General features: G+C 31.9%; 2 protein-coding genes across 5 annotated transcripts; one reads left to right on the forward strand and one right to left on the reverse strand.

Moving 5' to 3' along the window:
• Positions 1 to 1,095: 1,095 nt before the first annotated feature.
• On the forward strand, positions 1,096 to 4,475 carry LOC123890065 (glucan endo-1,3-beta-glucosidase 8-like). Its single transcript, XM_045939602.1, has 2 exons — positions 1,096 to 1,950; positions 3,257 to 4,475. Exons 1-2 carry the CDS (start codon positions 1,613 to 1,615, stop codon positions 4,359 to 4,361), a joined length of 1,443 nt encoding a protein of 480 aa, XP_045795558.1. The 5' UTR covers positions 1,096 to 1,612; the 3' UTR covers positions 4,362 to 4,475.
• Positions 4,476 to 12,675: 8,200 nt separating this feature from the next.
• On the reverse strand, positions 12,676 to 16,624 carry LOC123890066. Of its 4 annotated transcripts, XR_006802696.1 has the most exons (5): positions 16,416 to 16,624; positions 15,867 to 15,948; positions 15,114 to 15,232; positions 13,232 to 13,319; positions 12,676 to 12,810 (listed from the first exon to the last, which is right to left on the reverse strand). XR_006802696.1 is itself a non-coding variant. In XM_045939603.1 (3 exons), exons 1-3 carry the CDS (start codon positions 14,433 to 14,435, stop codon positions 12,692 to 12,694), a joined length of 447 nt encoding a protein of 148 aa, XP_045795559.1. In that variant the 5' UTR covers positions 14,436 to 14,526; the 3' UTR covers positions 12,676 to 12,691. The 4 variants fall into 4 exon arrangements, 1 of the variants encoding a protein (XP_045795559.1); XR_006802694.1 differs by having other exon boundaries at positions 15,867 to 16,624; XM_045939603.1 differs by lacking the exons at positions 15,114 to 15,232; positions 15,867 to 15,948; positions 16,416 to 16,624 and adding an exon at positions 14,196 to 14,526.
• Positions 16,625 to 18,572: the final 1,948 nt, after the last annotated feature.

Raw genomic sequence — 18,572 nt, forward strand, 5'->3', positions numbered from 1 at the left:
ATAAAGTTAATATTAAAATATACTCGCTCCGTAATATTTTATAAGTAAAAATACATTTTTTGGTTCATTGTATACTTACATTTTTTAGGTTCGTTATATTTTTAAGATTATGAATGTACAAGTTTTAAAATAAAATTTTCTTATTTTTTGAATAGAAAATGGAGAGGATCCCAACTCTTCTTATTAACATGTTTAACTGGTATCGAAACAATGTTTAACATTAAGGGTCTGTTTGGTAAAAATAAGCTATAAGCTAGCTTATAGCTGATAGATGAAAAACTAGCTTATTGAAATTAAAGTGTTTGGTAAAATTAGCTTTTAAAGTGGTTATTAAATATAAAATTACATAATTTATAGTGGGTAGTTTTTTTTTTAGAGTAGGTAGTTATTAAATTAAAGGGTAAAAATGGAATAAAGTGTAAAAAGCTATAAGCTATAAGCTCAAACGCTACTTGAAATAACATCTGAAAAAAAGCTATAAGCTAGTATAAAAAGCTTGTTACCAAACACCTATGGGTCTGTTTGGTAAAAATAAGTCATAAGCTAGCTGATAGCTGATAAGCTAGCTGATAGCTGAAAAGCTAGCTTATAGCTGATAGCTGAAAAGCTAGCTAATTGAAATTAAAGTGTTTGGTAAAATTAGCTTTTAAAGTGGTTAATAAATATAAAATAACATAATTGTTAGTGGGTAGTTTCTTTTTAAGAGTTGGTAGTTATTAAATTAAAGGGTAAAAATGGAATAAAGTGTAAAAAGCTATAAGCTATAAGCTCAAACGCTACTTGAAATAGCATCTGAAAAAAAGCTATACTAAGCTCATATAATAAGCTATAAGCTAGCTTATTTGTGTTACCAAACAGACCCTAAATATTAAGTTTGTGAATTCAACTCTTTACATATTAAATATTTTGCATTATTAAATGTCATATTAATTTCTACTTTTAGAAGCTTAACACGCGCCTTGACCCTTTCCTTATTTATTTTCTTTGGAAACTCTTTTTCCTTTTTTTTTTTTTTTTCATGAAATTCACGTTTTGGAAATTGGAATTCTTCAAGTTGTAGCCGTTATAACAATCTAAAACCGCGGTTTAACTGTTACCCCACACACAAATAAACAAATAAACAAAAAAAATGCTTTAATCACTTAATCTCTCTCTCTGTCTCTCTTACAAGTTCTATTCAATATTTTCCCAAACTCTCACTCAAAAAAATTGAGTTTTTTTTTTTTTTTTTTCATTTCATTTGGGTTCACATTCTATCCCTCGCTGTTTCTTTCTGACAGAAACCACCCAATTACAAAAAAAAGAAAAAGAAAAAAAAACCGTTATTTATCTATTTAATTTAGCACAAAAATTATTTAATTTTATCTTTCAAAAATTATTTATCTGTTTTTTTGACATTTTTTATTTAATCATTTTTGTGCTGCGTTTTTCACCCATTTCTCCACTCATCACCGTCTTATACATCGTGGGTTTCGTGTGTAGTGAAAAACTCAAAACCCCACTTTCAAAAACCGTTCTTTTTTCTCTCTATAGAACAAAACCAAGATAAAATTTCAATTTTTATCATTTTACCCAATACCCATTTGTTCAATCTGCTTTATTTTGATCTGCAATGGAGCAAAATTTGATCTTGAGAATGGTGTTAATGGTGGGTCTAATGGGTTGTTTTTGTTGTTATGTGGAAGGGCTTGGTGTTAACTGGGGAACACAAGCAACTCACAAATTACCACCAGAAACTGTTGTTAAGATGTTGAAGGATAATGGGATTCAAAAAGTTAAGCTTTTTGATGCTGATGATACAACAATGAGTGCTTTGGCTGGTAGTGGAATTGAAGTTATGGTTGCAATCCCTAATAATCAACTTGAAGTTATGAATGATTATAAGCGTGCTCAACAATGGGTTAGGAAGAATGTTACTCGTTATAACTTTGATGGAGGAGTTAAGATCAAGTAAGTTTTTTTTTTCTTTAATGTTTTTTTTTTGGTAGTGTCATTTAACTGATTTGATTTGTTGATGTTGATGTTGATGTTGTTGAGTATTGATCTGCATTTGATGTTTAGATATCCTTGATTGTTTGTATTGGTTTTTGTTGATGTTATTGAGTATTGATCTGCAGCATTTGATGTTTACATATCCTTGATTGCTAGTATTGGTTTTTGTTTTTGTTTGGAGATTGTGTTTGGTTTGTTACTTTTATAATCCTTGTATTGATTTTGATTCATGGTATGGTTTGGTAGGTTTTTTGTTTATGTTTTCCTATGATGAAAGTTAAATCCTTGAAGCCCCTTATGTTTTTCCAATGATCTGTATTTTGTTTTGTTTGATGAGTTTGGGGACCAGACAAGGTAAAGTGTGCAAAGAATCTTTCAAAAGTGAGCTCAGAAGTTATCTCTGTTTTGATAAAGGAAGCTTTATGTACTGAGTTATTCTCTCAGAATTAGATTCTTTAATTGGTATTAGTGCTTGATTTAGTCCTTTTAATAACTTTTTACTGTGATGAGGGGAAATGTATTTGTTCAGAGAATCATTTTACCATTCTTGGAAGGAAATATGTATGTATGTATGTGTGTGCAGTGTGCGCGTGGCCGAGAATAATAGGTAACTGATTGAGAGTTTTGAACCAAGAAGGAATAACAATGCAATTAAAACTTTTGATGCATTGTTGTTGCTTCTCTGTGACTTGCAGTTTATCAGTTTTTCTTCTGTATTGTAGTTGGTTAATGAGAAGTCTGTTCAAACAATTTTAAAAGATTTGTACTTTTCATGGTTTCATCAGTGTTGTCAATCGCGGAAAATAGCAGTTTATTCAAATTTTACTATGCTATAGTGTTATAGCACCGGTATGGCCACATTTGACAACACTTGGTTTCATGGGATTTATTGAACATTTTGAAGGAAAAAGCTGCTTCTTATTATTAAACACCGCATCTTAAGCTTTGATGAATGGATATTCAATATTGATTGCTTCAACTTTGCTTTAAATGCTAATTTTGCCAGTGTTAATTCTTAAGCAAACATGTAAATCATTATAGGGAATAATTTGTAACATTAGTTGCTGTATTTGTTGTTGTCTTGTTTTTGTCATCGGATTGGTCAAACTCTTGAGTGACAGTATAGTAATGCTTCAGAAATGCATGATCTCTGTCTTTAGTAGGAAGCATTAGTACTATCAATGAAGTGTATATTTTCTTTCCTTGCCGAATTTTGATTGGTTTTAATGTGAATTTGTGCTTTCTGTCTATTTTCATTTCACAGATATGTAGCAGTTGGGAATGAGCCATTTTTGACATCCTACAACAATTCATTCTTGAACATCACACTGCCTGCACTGCAGAACATTCAAAATGCCATTAATGAAGCTGGTCTTGGCGACACCGTAAAAGCAACGGTGCCCTTAAATGCGGATGTGTATGAGTCTCCAAAAGAAAATTCTCTTCCATCTGCAGGAATATTTAGGCCGGATATCAATGGTCTCATGACTCAGATGGTAGCATTTCTCAACAAGAACGGTGCACCATTTACCGTCAACATTTACCCCTTCTTAAGTCTTTACGGAAATGACAACTTTCCTTTCAATTTTGCCTTCTTCGACGGAGTAGACAACCCGATAAACGATAACGGAATCATATACACCAATGTCTTTGACGCAAATTTTGATACATTGGTTGCCGCTCTCAACTCAGTCGGTTTCGGCAACACACCAATTTTGGTAGGAGAAGTAGGATGGCCTACAGAAGGCGATAAGAATGCCAATACCGGCAATGCATTAAGATTCTACAATGGCCTTCTTTCAAGGCTCGCAGCAAACAAAGGAACACCTCGTCGCCCTGGATTCATTGAAGTTTATCTGTTCGGACTCATAGACGAGGATGCAAAGAGCATCGCACCAGGGAACTTTGAGAGACACTGGGGAATATTTCGATACGACGGTCAGCCAAAGTTTCCAATGGATCTTTCAGGTCAAGGTTCAAACAAACTTCTAATAGGTGCACAAAATGTGAAGTATCTTGATTCAACGTGGTGCATGTTTAACCCTGATGCTAAAGATCTCAGCAAACTTGCCGATAACATAAACTTCGCTTGCACCTTTGGAGATTGCACTGCACTTGGATACGGATCTTCTTGCAACAACCTTGATGCTAATGGAAATGCTTCTTACGCATTCAACATGTACTACCAGACGCAGAATCAGAATCGTCAAGCATGCAATTTCGAAGGTTTAGCTAAGGTTACTACCGATAACATTTCAACACCTACTTGCAATTTCCTCATTCAGATAGTTCCTTCTGCAGCATCTTCTTTGATGCCCTCATTTGCTGTTTTGTTGTTTATTGCTTTTTCAATTATTCTCTTGGCTTAGTATTTTCTTGTACATACATTAGAGAGATGGTGCTATTTTTTATTTATGGTTTCAACATTTATTTGGCCGGATTATATTTAGCTTATTGACTCATTAAATAAAGAATTTTTCATAGATTTTGAGTTAATTACTTGTAGGCTCTTTTGCATGAAATTTTCTTTTGGCTCTTTAAATCAGAACCAAGATAGCATCACTCTTATTACAAACATTAATGGATATTTTAGGACTATACAAAATTGAATTCAATCCATAAGAATCTCTAGTACTAATGAATATCTTTTTATTATAATTTTTATTATCTATTTTCAAGTTTTTTTTCCTCTTTCGATGTAATATATTTCCTTGCATTGCTATATTCTAAATTTAATCGAAAGATTTAAGTTTAAAGATGGTTAGGAAAAAGCAATTCACTCGTTTGATTTGCTTATAAATTCATAAATTATTTGTATATACTGAACACTCGAATTGTAAAATTTATTTTTTCTCTACGAAACTATACTTGTTGAATTTGGTCCCCAAGTTTTAATTCTTGGCTTGGTAGAATTCTTTTGTCATTTGAGGAGCCAAAATATTAGTGTGTATACATATTGCTTTTTTTTTCTTATAAAGAAACTAAAGCCTATTTATAAGAGATGAAAAAAAAAAAGAAAAAAAGAGGGAGCTATGGCTCCACTGTACCTTAGGTTCACATGTTTTTATCTACACATTTACACATTTGATCCTTTACGTTTATTTTAGGTTTCAATTTGGTCTCTTACGTTTATTTTAGGTTTCAATTTAGTCCCTTATGTAACACCCAAACACAATATTTAAATAAATCTAACTATAGAAAATTCTTTTTAAAAAAAAAATACGCAACGAATAAAAAAATTAAAACGACTCGAAGTCGAAGATAAAATATAAAATAGTGGTTTAAGGTATTACATACTTCAAAGACATTACTAATGTAATAAAATATTAAACGTCACTTATACAGAATTCTTTTTTTTTAATATAATACATCTTTAATTTAATTAAATAAAGACTCTATTAATCCTTCCCCGTGTTATAATATGAGCGGAGCTTCACCAACAACTCGAACACCGACAAACATACACAACCTGAGTATCTGGACCCCCAAAGGTCCACCACAAACACAAAACAGAGGGTTGGATAAAATAATCATAATTAGTGACTAATATATCGAATATCAGACACTAAATAACAAAGAACAGTTGAATAAATTCAATTCATACAACTCACATATGTATTAAGAACATATAGACATTCTCAAACATATTCATTTATTAAGTACTCGATAATTTGAGGAATACAAACATCAACAAATAAGGAAATACACAATGATAAGTATCATTTAACAATTAAGAATATCACATAATTCATAATTGATTCTAATGTCACATAGATATGATGTCACATAGACATATCTATATGCATGTAGTACCAATTCATCATAATTTTGTATAACTTAATCCGAATGTTTTAGATCATCAACCCCGGATAAGACTCCCCCATCTGATTTTCTTTTTCTTCAACAAAATACTCAAAACTCCATCCACTACTAGAGTTTGACAAAATTAGTCTCATCTAGTCAACACGATTTTTGTCTACTTATCAACAAGAGATCAAGGACGGTCAGTTCCTCAATTTGCCAATAAATAGCCAATAATCATGATGATTGCATAAACCATCTTTACCAAACTACAATAGTGTTTTCCTAAGATCATACACCATCGTGAATTTACCAAATTCAAATTAATTATAACGCGAAAATTAATTTAAAGTTAAAGTAGTGCCAAATATAAGCAAACTCCATTAACTAAGAATAATTTCAGAAAACGGACTCCAAAATCGAAATCTAGGCGAAAAACTGAGAAAAATAGATTCCGGGTGAAAAAATCAACAAAAGTCAAGGTCAACAGTCTACAAAAAATATATTTTCTGCACTTTTTAATCCCAAAAACCCTTTTTTTTTTCTTCCAAAAATTCATCCTAAAAATCCCTGAAAATTCATAATCGTGATTCCTATGTTTATGGTGTAATTAAGACTACTCATAACATCTTAAAGCATCAAAAGAACAACATCTAAGTACCATTTATTCATGAACACTTCAATATTTTCACCAATTTAGTGAAACTCCCAAACAACAACAACACATCAAGAACATATTTTTTTTCATATAAATTTCATCTCTAATCATGAATAAACACATAAAGAAGCATAATAAACACATCCCCATCAATTTCCACTCAAACCCTTATGAGATGGATGAGAGAAAGGGATGGAGAAAAGGGTTTTCTCCTCTCTCAATGATTTCACCTCTAAATCATGAAAACTAACCCCCACACCTTAGCTCAAGTTGAAATCTTTGTTATTTTTCTTGATTTTGTTCTATGCTTCTTATACCTTCCTCTCTCTTCTTTCCTCTTCTACGTTCTTTTTGTTTTTGTTTTTGACCAAAATGAATTTTTGTTTCTATTTTTTTTTTTATATACTCAAGTTACTATTTACTTTCTACACCCCCTCTTTACTTATTTTTTACTTAACAATTAAGTAATATAACTCAATAACATATTCTACTTAATAGCTATTCTAATTACTAACTTAGTTTAAGTTCTCAATTAAAATTCGATTATGATTATTAATCCACATAATAGAAATAAACACAATCAATCGTACAATTAAAATAATAGCATAATTAAATAATTACTAATACTCTAAAACGGATGTTACAACTCTTCCCCACTTAAAGAATTTTCGCCCTCGAAAATTGCCCGACTAAAACAACCCCGGATAAGACTCCCCCATATGATTTTTTTTTTCTTCAACAAAATACTCAAAACTCCATCCACTACTAGAGTTTGAAAAAATTAGTCTTATCTAGTCAACACGATTTTTGTCTACTTATCAACAAGAGATCAAGGACGGCCAGTTCCTCAATTTGCCAATAAATAGCCAATAATCATGATGATTGCATAAACCATCTTTACCAAACTACAATAGTGTTTTCCTAAGCCCGAAACATCCGAAAAGTAACATTCTACAACAAGTACCACTCATTCATTTCACTTCGAAAATAACTTAAAGTTACTATCTTACTTAAAAACCACGTCAACAAATAATTAGACACTTACATAGTGAATAATAAATTTGGGTCGTTACACCTTACGTTTTAAAAAATATCAATTTGATCCCTTATGTTTATTTTAGGTTTCAAGTTAGTCATTTCCGTCAATTTTGTCAGATGTGGCAGCCAATTTGCATATGTGGACATACATGTGGCACTTGGACACACTGACACGTGTACTGTTCAAACGGTGTTAGTGACAAAACTAACGAAAAAGACTAACTTGAAACCTAAAATAAACGTAAGGGACCAAATTGATATTTTTTAAACGTAAGAGACCAAATTGAAACCTAAAATAAACGTAAGGGACCAAATGTGTAGTTAAGCCTTTTATCTTCTTGGCTGGTGTTTAGTGGTCTTAGAGATGTCGCAATTTAATGTGTCTAAACAAAGAGACTTGGTCTTTAAATTGACTCTCCTTCAACATTTGGGGTATGGTGGAAACCTTCAAAAATTGTTTCTCTCCCGCTTCTAATGACGAATTATTTGATAGATTTGTCAAGTGGAACAATAATAACTATCCTGTCATCCTTAATGTAAATGAAAGTTATCTCAGTTCTCCTGTTCGATCTAGATTTGGCGGAATCGTTAGAAATACATTTGGCTACTATCTTGCCAGCTTCTCAAATTTCATTCAAGGGTCATCAGGCATTTTACTTGTTGAACTGTATACTATTTATAAGGGATCTGGATCTTCTCCTTCAAATGTTCTCCTTCTCCAAATCTGAGCCAAATGATTAATCCAATGGTTGATGTATTAAAAGAAACTTAAAAATAAATATATCAAAATTCCTAAAATCTAAACATGTTTGGTCCAACTTCCAAGTGCAGAAGCAAAGCAGCAGAACACCGACGACGAAAGTAACAGCGGTGACCGCCCCTCTTAATTTCAAGAGAAATGAGAGCGTGATTCCGTGTGTGCGCGTGAACGCAATGGGAATATGCTTCCGTAGATATTAATTTCTTTTTTTAGTAGACTTTTTGACCTAGCTAGTAAGATTTGAGTAAATTCTTTTTAAAGAAACAAACATAGTTTGAATATGGTAATGAACAACTTTTTAATTGTTTATTAATGGAGGAGAATATTTTTAGAAGAGACTAAAAATTACATTAAGCTACTAAAACTAATTTCTTCATTCACTTACATTCACCACTCCTCTATATATAAGCTAGAAATTGACATATTCTCTAACATTGACTCATCCTAAAAACTTATCTAAAACTTTTCAAAAATAAATGACTCATTATAATAGAAGAATTCTCGTGTAATAACTCATATCTATACTCAATAACTTATACTAGAATTTAAGAACTTGATATTCAATTACCAAAACATTTTCGGCAAATATAATTGTGAGATCCCGGGTTCGAACTTAGGTCACGACGTTCGGCCTAACAATTTCGACATTTTGACCAATTGAACTAGGAATTATGGGACATCGATGATCCAGTTTAAGTAGACCAAATTAATAACCCAGTCCACATAAAATGAACTAACTTCCACTCTAATTCCTTTTGGTAGCAAAGTATTGTGCTTGAATGCTTGATGTTTATTGTATTTGACTCATAACAATAACATAACACGCTCCTCTCTATATTTGCTTATTCACATCATAAATTATTGATGTTTTTTCTCTAGGCCTCTCATGTATCTTTTATATCCTAAAATATTCCAATTTTGGCCTTGCTAAAAATTTTGGTTCGTAGAAACCGAAGTTTTTTCTAGTTCAAATTTAGGGAAAATTCGGTCAACAGAAACCAATTTTTTTTTCAAGGCAAAAAAAATTCGATTCGTAGCAACCGAAGTTTTTATTGAAGGGCAAAAACATAAAATCCAGAGGAGGAAAAAGAACCATGGAGGGCCTAAAGAGAAAACATCTAAATTATTACTTAGTTATTATGCACCCGGAGTTCGATTAAGTGAATTTAAAAAGTGGTGCACTCATGTAGTTATAGATTTTAAACCATACGATTTTGATCAAACAGTTCAGATGTTATTTCTATATTTTATATTAAATATAAATAAAAACCTAAATTGTCTAATCTTAATCAATCAGTACTAAATCGGACACTAACTACGTAACAAGTGCACTTAATCCAATTTCGTATGCACCCCTAATAATCTATAAAACTATACACACATCACTCTCTCTCTCAAAAAGAGACCTACATATGCTGCTCTATATATAAATTTACGCTATAATTAATTTTAAAGTTGATTTCAAATTAGACGGTTTAAATTATTATATAGATAGATAGATGGTCACACGGTCGATAACAATAACAGTAAATACATTATTAGTATACTATGCGGTTACCGCACTAAATTCAAATATTTCAAAAAGTACACATGGATTAATGGATTATGTTAATTAACCATGTCCCACAACAAAATCAACACACACGTTTCAGTTTCACCACCTCACCCAATATATCCATAGCCAGTACTTAGCTGTTTTTCCTCATAAAGGGATTCTGTTCCATTTTCTTTTTGACTTTTGTTACTAAAAAATTAGGCTCCATTTTAACCATCTTTTTGAAAATTTCAGATTCTTTACTAATAAATTAGGTATTAATTCATAGGAGTAGTATTAGATATTGAAGTCTCAAACACAATTTCTTTATCACTTGTATGTGAAATTTTAATTTAATCATATTGAAAACATGTTGGTACAAGTCCTTAGGTTGGAAATTAAGAAGTCCAACATATGAGAGATTAAGAAAAATTAAGTCGTTTATAAGTGGTAGAGAGTTTAAGTATATTTATTTAAAATTTTAGATCATGATATTCCACGCTTAAAAATACAAACTAATCCACTAGTAGCCACGTGAAATTGGCCCGTGCAATAGTCTAATTATAATTTGTTTGGATTTTGAACTTATAAAAAAAATATTTTATATAAATAAATAAATTTTTATGTTAATTCATAAGTTCTTGTTGGAACAAAGTTCACCTTGGTGTGTGAATTGAAAATAAAATTGAGTCCCTTATCGGGTACTAGAGCATACTATAGTATGTTGTAGCATACTAGTGTGTAATTTTGAGAAAATAAATCTATTAAGTCTCACAATTATTTATTTGATTTATGGTGATTTTATTTTCCATCAATTTGTAACCGTTAATTTATGGGAGAATAACTATATTTTATGGCTACACTAAGACTTCCTACGGGAGTTTTTTTTATGTTCTTTTTGAGCCGATACCCATATATCATAGAACAAGGAGTAAGTTCCTTTTTACAAAAAAATAGATGAAGTGAGAAGGATAACAAGAAAAAGTGGCTATAAGAAAATACTAGGTTTTTATCCTTAAAAACATAGACGAACGATAATTGATGGCTGAGTCTCCATCACTTTGCGTTTAGATACTAGGCAGTAAGGCTCATACAAAGTTGTTGCTACAATTTTCCTCTGAAGGTAATTAATCTCCCACTTTGTTTTGTTTGATTGTTTCCATTGAAAGGTTATTTAAATGCCTTCTTATAGTTATAGTTCCATATATTGGACAATAAGTTAAAATCAAACAATTCGTTTTTCTTTATGAAAAAATATATATGTTTTCCAATTCCTATAATGATTTTAATATGTTGAAGCATTTTGAGTGTAAGCTCCCGAGAGGTTAATTGAGTTAATCCAATTCTAATAATAATAATGATAATAAAGGGGGTGTTATATATATTGTATGAAAGTTTTATGCTTCTGCTTGAACCATTGCTATCTAAGGTTTTATTGGTCATGTTACGGTGTTTTTGATAAAGGTTCATAATTAAAGATGATTTAGAAAGATATTTGATTCTAAATTATGTTTTGAATATAATGGATTTTCTTTGTAGATTTTAAGTTTGATATGTCTATATTGAACTCGTTCCATTGTCTTGTTAGACTTTTAATTCTAACAAAATTATTTGTGTATATTAGAATATTTCATAAGTTGAAGTTTTGAATAAAAGAGAAACCTTATTATTTTTAATTTGGTTTATGAGTGATAAAATTATCACTAGTTCCTTCAAATTAAGAATGATCATTGCACCATTATCCCTTTGATTTAAGAATGGTCTTAGTACCATATTGGAATGACATCAGTGTCATTATATTGATAGATATTGTAGTATATCATCAATACATGTGGTATTGTAGTACCACATGTGATATCGTAGTTCCGTTGATTCATAGATTGAGGTTGTAGCATCAATCTGAGTGGTATTGTAGTACCACTGAATCACCGATGAGTAATAGATTGATGTCGTAGCATCAATTCGAGTGGTATTGTAGTACCATTCAAGAAGGTGTATTCTTTGACCGATTTCTACCGTGCAGTAGCATATCGGTATACAGTTGTAACTGAGCTGTTTTATCCTGGGGACGGCGTGGTTGATAGCCTGCTTGCACAATCACTACTAGAAAACTGCTCTGGAGCGTCGGCCAAAATGAGAAGCTAAATGGCAAAAAACGGACGCTATAGTGTAATTAGCGTCTGCTTAGTGTCCACATCGTGGCGGACACTTAAATGCCCGAAGCTAGACAGTTGCGTCCAGTAGACGCTATTTGGCGTCCGTTTTATTAGACGCTAAGTTGAAGCTAGTGACATGTATATAGGCAGACGCTAGTAGCTTCGGTTTTTGGGTGACGCTATTGATATATATTGGTGCCATACAATGTCAGCTGTAGAGTCCGCTTGGCAGACGCTAACGGTAGCGTCTGTTCATGATGCGATGCTATACGTTAGTTTCTGAATTATATAGTGTCAGCTTAAGCAGACGCTTCTGGTTTTTTTTTTCTTTCCAATAACTGATACTAGAAAGGCAAATACCTATATTACTAAAAATACATCAAAAAATTATCTTTCATAGTTGCAACCATAGTTTCTCACAACCATACATCTCTACCAATATAATCATCAAAACCAAAGATAATATGAAGTGTCAGGCATAAAAGAAAACCAAGAAGATAAATATCCTATGATGATAAGGCAAAAAGAATACAATTGTATTTATGCAATTAACCTTGAAATGCAACAAAAATAATGTCATCAGTAGAACTTATATCCCATCCTTGGACCAATATGCCTATGATGAATCTAGAAAAACTTAAAAGTCCACTAGTCTAATAGAAATTCGCCTACCAACAACCTATGCAAATGATTGCATCAATTGCAAAAAAAACCTACCTATACATTGATGCTAACGGATTCAATTATACTAATCAAGCATAAAGCAAGACATTTTGGTACAAGTGCTCAAATAGTGGCAATGATGTGCAACTTTCATCATCTTCTTTGACTGTCTTCATTGTGTCAATTGGCTCATATGTTCCAGATGTTCCTGTAAATGGATATGACACCAATATCAATACAAACCCCAAAAGCACCTAGCCAAAATTTATAAATTCAGTTTCAAAGTGAGTATAGAAGACTTGAAAGCACCTACCCAAATGCAGAGACTCCAATGCAAATGCTATTGATTGCAAAACACTAGTGAATATGTAATAAGTCCTAGACTTAGTGCATGACTCTACTCTTTGACATCAATGAGATCGTGTGATTCTTATGTCATCAGTAGAACTTATATCCCATCCTTGGATTAGTAATACTTGTTGAAAATGTCAAATTTAAGCATTCCATAATATCAACACTATGCCACTAGCAAAACTAACATGCAATATCATGTGCAAGTAAGCAATAAAACAATATGTGCTCATGATTTATAAGTATGAATAAAATTTATGAGTTTATTCTCTACTAACCATTTGATGAAATTTTCTCTTCCAAGAGATCAATCCACTTCATTTGAGGAACAATTGAAAAGAATGAGGGGGGCGTGCATGGCAAAACCTATCGGATCAAATTCAAAGTGTTTATGAACCCATCAAATCATAGCAAAAACGAAATAAGATAATCAACTAATTTAGATATGATATTCATATTTACCGATAAACTTTATCAACTTGAAATGCATAATAATAGTTCAGAACTCTCAACCATTAATTATTAATATTATAAGGAAAACCAAAGCTATATTACACAAACACCACCAAACCCTTAACTCAACACCACCAAACTTGGATACCACTACCAGTACACAAATACATTGAATTAACTCAACACCACCAAACTAGAACACAAATACACTGAGCCAACACTTTAGTCCTATTTTTCTATTAAAAAGGCATCAATGAAAGTCACTTATATTGCTCAAAATATATCAAAAAATTATTATCTTTCATAATGGCAACCATAATTTCTCATAAGTCATGACCATAATGTTTACCAATATACTCGTTAAAATTACTATCTCTCTCACCTAAATATAAAATTACCATAATCTATTTAAATACTAATTTCATTCTTGCAAATGGTTTTATATTCAGTTGTAGAATTGATATTATTCATATACATTCATTTCCAAACCTTCATAGACTTATAAGGACTACATGATGCATCTTGGCATAATATTTCTCTTTTATTAACATCCGCAGTTGCATGTCGTAGTGATATTAACATCCTCAGTTGCATGTCGTAGTGATATTAACATCCTCAGTTGCATGTCATAGTGGTTTAGTCAATAGAATCCAATTTATTTATAATTAGAAAAAGAAAATACAATACAAATCCATCTAACAAGCCATATATAATCCATGTCTAGAAAGAAGCCCCAATTTTGAAGCATTCATGAATCTTAAATTGAACATGAAAGTTGTAAAAATTAACCTTCAAGTGGGGAGTGAAAGCACCAAGAACAACAATGATGATAACTTTTTTCACCGGTGGAGAGGAATTAATAGAAACAGATTGAGGTTTACGTTCGTCATTGAGGTGTGCTAACGTTCCATCTGGAATCACATCTCTCACTGCAATTGGAGCCATTGATTGAAGATAGTGATGGTGTCGTAGCAAACAACTTTCGCGTGGTCTCACGGTGGTCTCGCAGAGAAGGTAAAGGGTTCGCATTCAGACTTCAGAAACTAAACTGCAAACCAGAAACGCTGAGAAGCACACAAACCAAAAACTTATGCAGCAGCAGCACGAAGAACATACTATAACAGAAAATAAATCACAATATTGTAGTAAAGAAACAATAATTGAAATTAATATGAGATGAAAAGGTCAATCATAGTATACAAAGAGCTAGAATCATACTATAGGAGGATATACTATTATCACTACTATTAGAGAAATGTTAAAATATTAAGTAAAATATCTCCAATATACAAATAATTAATATCAAAAGCATGCAAAGTCAATTGCAAAATAGAATCACTTTCAAATAAATAATACGACTCATAATTTCATTTGTGTGCAAAAGAAATTTAATAGCATTCAACATACAAAGTTCCTGGATGTTGCTAATTTGGCTCCAAAGTGGCAAAATTATTGCATAAATAACATATCTATTATTAAAAAGATCTGCTACAGCTTACAATTAGAGTAAGAGTGGGTAAACAATTCTAATCTTCCGAATTGCATCCAATTCATATAGTAGAACTACTAAACAAGAAATTCACACATCAAGCCAACAACCGGTCAAGGGCGAATTGAGATTGAGTAATAGAGGGGAAAGTGTTTCGAATTGAAATTGAATACTGAAATTGGAAAACGAATAGAGGAAAGAAGAGAGAAAGAGCTTACATGGAGTGCTGAAGCACAATAAAGCAACCTCTAAGATAGTATTTCAATGGAAGTGAACAATCTTGCAAAGAGGTCAACGAATCAATGAGCTGCTTTTGGTCATTCAAATACTAGTATATCTGCAATATCATCACATTTTCATAATTATCCCCCCACATTACCAGAAAAATAAATAAGACAGAAGCCACAACAGAAAAGATGTGATACAATAATAGTTCCATTATATATTTGTATCAAGCTTGATGTGTATCCCTAGGTCTTCAGCATCAGCAAGTAAAGAAGGCTCGTTCACACTTACAATTATCAACTTGTCCAACATATCATTGACTATTGAAACTCCAAAATAAAATATAAAAAAACAACAGTAAAAAATAATCAAATTGATGCACTGCACTGCATTTTAGTGGAGGCAGATATCCATAAGATGCAGGATATGTTGGTGGAGCTGTGTGTTACCATACATGTTAGTCGGTACAGACTCAGTAGATCTATTATAATCATAATATGACCAAAAAACTAATTAGAGAAGTGCTCAAGACTAATAGAACCTAAACAGAAAAAAAAAAAAAACTAGTGAATGCAATTGCACTCACACCAAACCTCCAACTTACAAAGAACCCAACCCAACCAACAAACACATTACTATCACAATCAAATGCAAAATAACAGGACACCAACCCAGCAGAAGCAAAATAACATATGAGACACAAATTTTAATAAGTTACTAGAAAAAAGAGGAGTGTTTGAGCTTACCTTAGAGCGTATAGATGTCAATAATAACTTGATACAAATCAGCACAGGCCATACCTTTCCTATGTCAGCCATGTACGTACCTCTGCAAATACAAATCATAACAGATTTTAGTAATATGTTATATAATACACACAATACTGAATATGTATAAAAAGTTCATTGCCATGATTTTCTCACTTCCTTCAATTGGGGATCTCTTTCGACACTAACATGCCAACAATATGTGATTTCTCTTGCATGTATACTTTGATGAAAAACAAAAATAGAGTGGTTTCTACATTCTACTGCTAATAAAATTTTATCAGCAGTTCTTTTTGGAGAAATGAAACCAGAAAACCTAGAGAGTTAACTTTAAAATATATATATGAATTAGATAATAACAAAAAATAAAAATAATGCCAGAGAGTTAAATTTGCAAACCTAGAGAATAGAACAAAAAGAGTCATCTAAGTGCTAACAATAAGGCATGAAAATCAAACATCAACAAATAAGTAATAAAACTGAAAGAGTTTACTTCCCTAAAATCATTCACTTGAATCTCTAACATACATAATATTGACAAGCAACCAGAGAGCATGAGTCACAAATCAGCGGAGAACGACTGAGAAGGGTTGAGAAACGACACAAGATCGGCGGAGAAAGGCAGATCGACGATGTGCCATGCGTTGAGCTATGAGCGTGAGGGCGAAGTGAGGTGAGGTGTTTGAAGGTGACGGCACGCGATAAACTAGGGTTCAAAGAAGAGGAACCATTTGAGGAAGAGACAGATTTGTTTTTTAATAAATTTATTTATTTATGAATGTTAGATTAATTATTAATTATTAATGAAAAAAAATACAAGAGTTTTTGCTCTTTCTTTTTCAATTTAATTTAATGATTTAATGATGGATGGCGTCAGCCTCAACAGACGCTAAGTAGCATTGTTTTTATTTATTTTTGCAGTGTCCATGTACCGTCTTCAAAAGCGGACTTTATGTTTAAAAAATCATTTAAAACTAAAATTTAAAATAGAAAAGTCATAGCGTCCAATGTATAGACGCAATATAAACGCTAGTAGCGTCAGTGTCGCGGCAGACGCTAATTTATTTGAAGCTACAACACATTTTTCTTGTAGTGAATTTTGGGCAGTACCACGAAACGTCTTAAAGAGAGCGACCTAGTCCGCGACTCAACCCAGCAATCTTTTCGGTGGCTGTAAAAATTATTTTTTAACTGTTTTTTAAATCCGAATACAACAATTTTAAGACGTTTCTTTCTGCCATGGCTACCGAAGAAATTACTGTTTCATATTATTATGTCGCTGACTATGGGAAACCATTTTGGTTTAAAGGGAATCACTTCAAACATTAGCAACAAAATAAATCATATTTTTAGAACAATAAAAGAGTTGCTAACGTATTGAAGGATTATATTTCAATTGTATTTGAAACAATTGAACAAGTTTAAAAATGATAAAAAGTCTAAAGAAGATGCACTTGAAAGTCTGATAACTTGTCTTCTTTTGAAAGAAAAAGTTGTAAAGCAAGATCAGAAAAACAACGAAGTGCTTGTTGTCTCGAACAACAACACTAGAAACAGAAAAAGATACTCATCACTTTTGTTGATGAATGTTGAGATTATTTTTCATAAATCTTATGGAAAATAAAAGTGATAAATGATGTTCTTGACATGTTTCAATTCTTTGGAATTGAAATTGAAAATTAGTTCAATAAGAAAGTCAAGTAACTTCATTTTGTTAAGGCACAAAATATGATTCCCATATTTTTTAATGAGAATGAAATTATACATGAAACAACTACAGCTTCCTTTTTTGAGATGAACGGTAAAGAAAAATAAAATAAAAATAAAGAACATTTTACCGAGCTAGTTGTTATAGTCATGTTTAATTTCGGCATTGCATCTCATTAGTGGGGGAATTCAATTAACTGATTGTTTTGTGCTAAATAGAGTGCCTAAGTGCAAGAACAAAATTCACTTGTGAAATTTTGTAGAAAAGACAATTTAACTTGTCTTATTTTTTGAACTTGGAGTAATTTGACGTAGGTTCAAATTCTCGACTCCTAGAGAGTTAAACTCACTAGTAAAGCCCATGAATGTGTATTTGTTGATACACAGTTATCATCAAAGCTTGTAGGTTGTAGCCTAAATGCTAAAATGATCATAGAATCAAAAGATGATTTCTATGAAAATGAATTTCTCTTTAAAATTGGGAAATAGTGGGGGCTCTAGTGGAGGCATTGTACCTGATCACATTCCAGTGATCAGAAGCAGTAATGAGAACATCGAACAAGATGTAATAGAACCTCAAAGAGGTAAGATAGCAAAAAGTTGCTAAAAAGTATGAACTTGATTACATGGTTTATAGATTAGAAAAGGATCCAACGAACCTCCAAGAAACTATCTTTCTTGGATGCTGATTTATGGTTGTAGCCGTAAATGATGAGATAGATTCTCTATGTTGATTTATGGTGGTAGCCGTAAATAATGAGATGAATTATCTATTGTCTAATAAGACTTGACATTTAGTAGACTTGCCTCATGAGTACAAATTGAATGATTATAAGTAAATTTTAGAAAGGAAAACAAATATATATCTTTTCAACATGTTTTCTCCAATTACAAGAATAATATCCATAAGGCCAAATGGATGTTATAACTACTTTTCTAAATAGTGAATTGGAAGAAGAAATTTTTTTTGGAACAACC

This window comes from Trifolium pratense, linkage group LG6, assembly GCF_020283565.1.
Source record: "Trifolium pratense cultivar HEN17-A07 linkage group LG6, ARS_RC_1.1, whole genome shotgun sequence".
Classification (NCBI taxonomy): domain Eukaryota; kingdom Viridiplantae; phylum Streptophyta; class Magnoliopsida; order Fabales; family Fabaceae; genus Trifolium; species Trifolium pratense.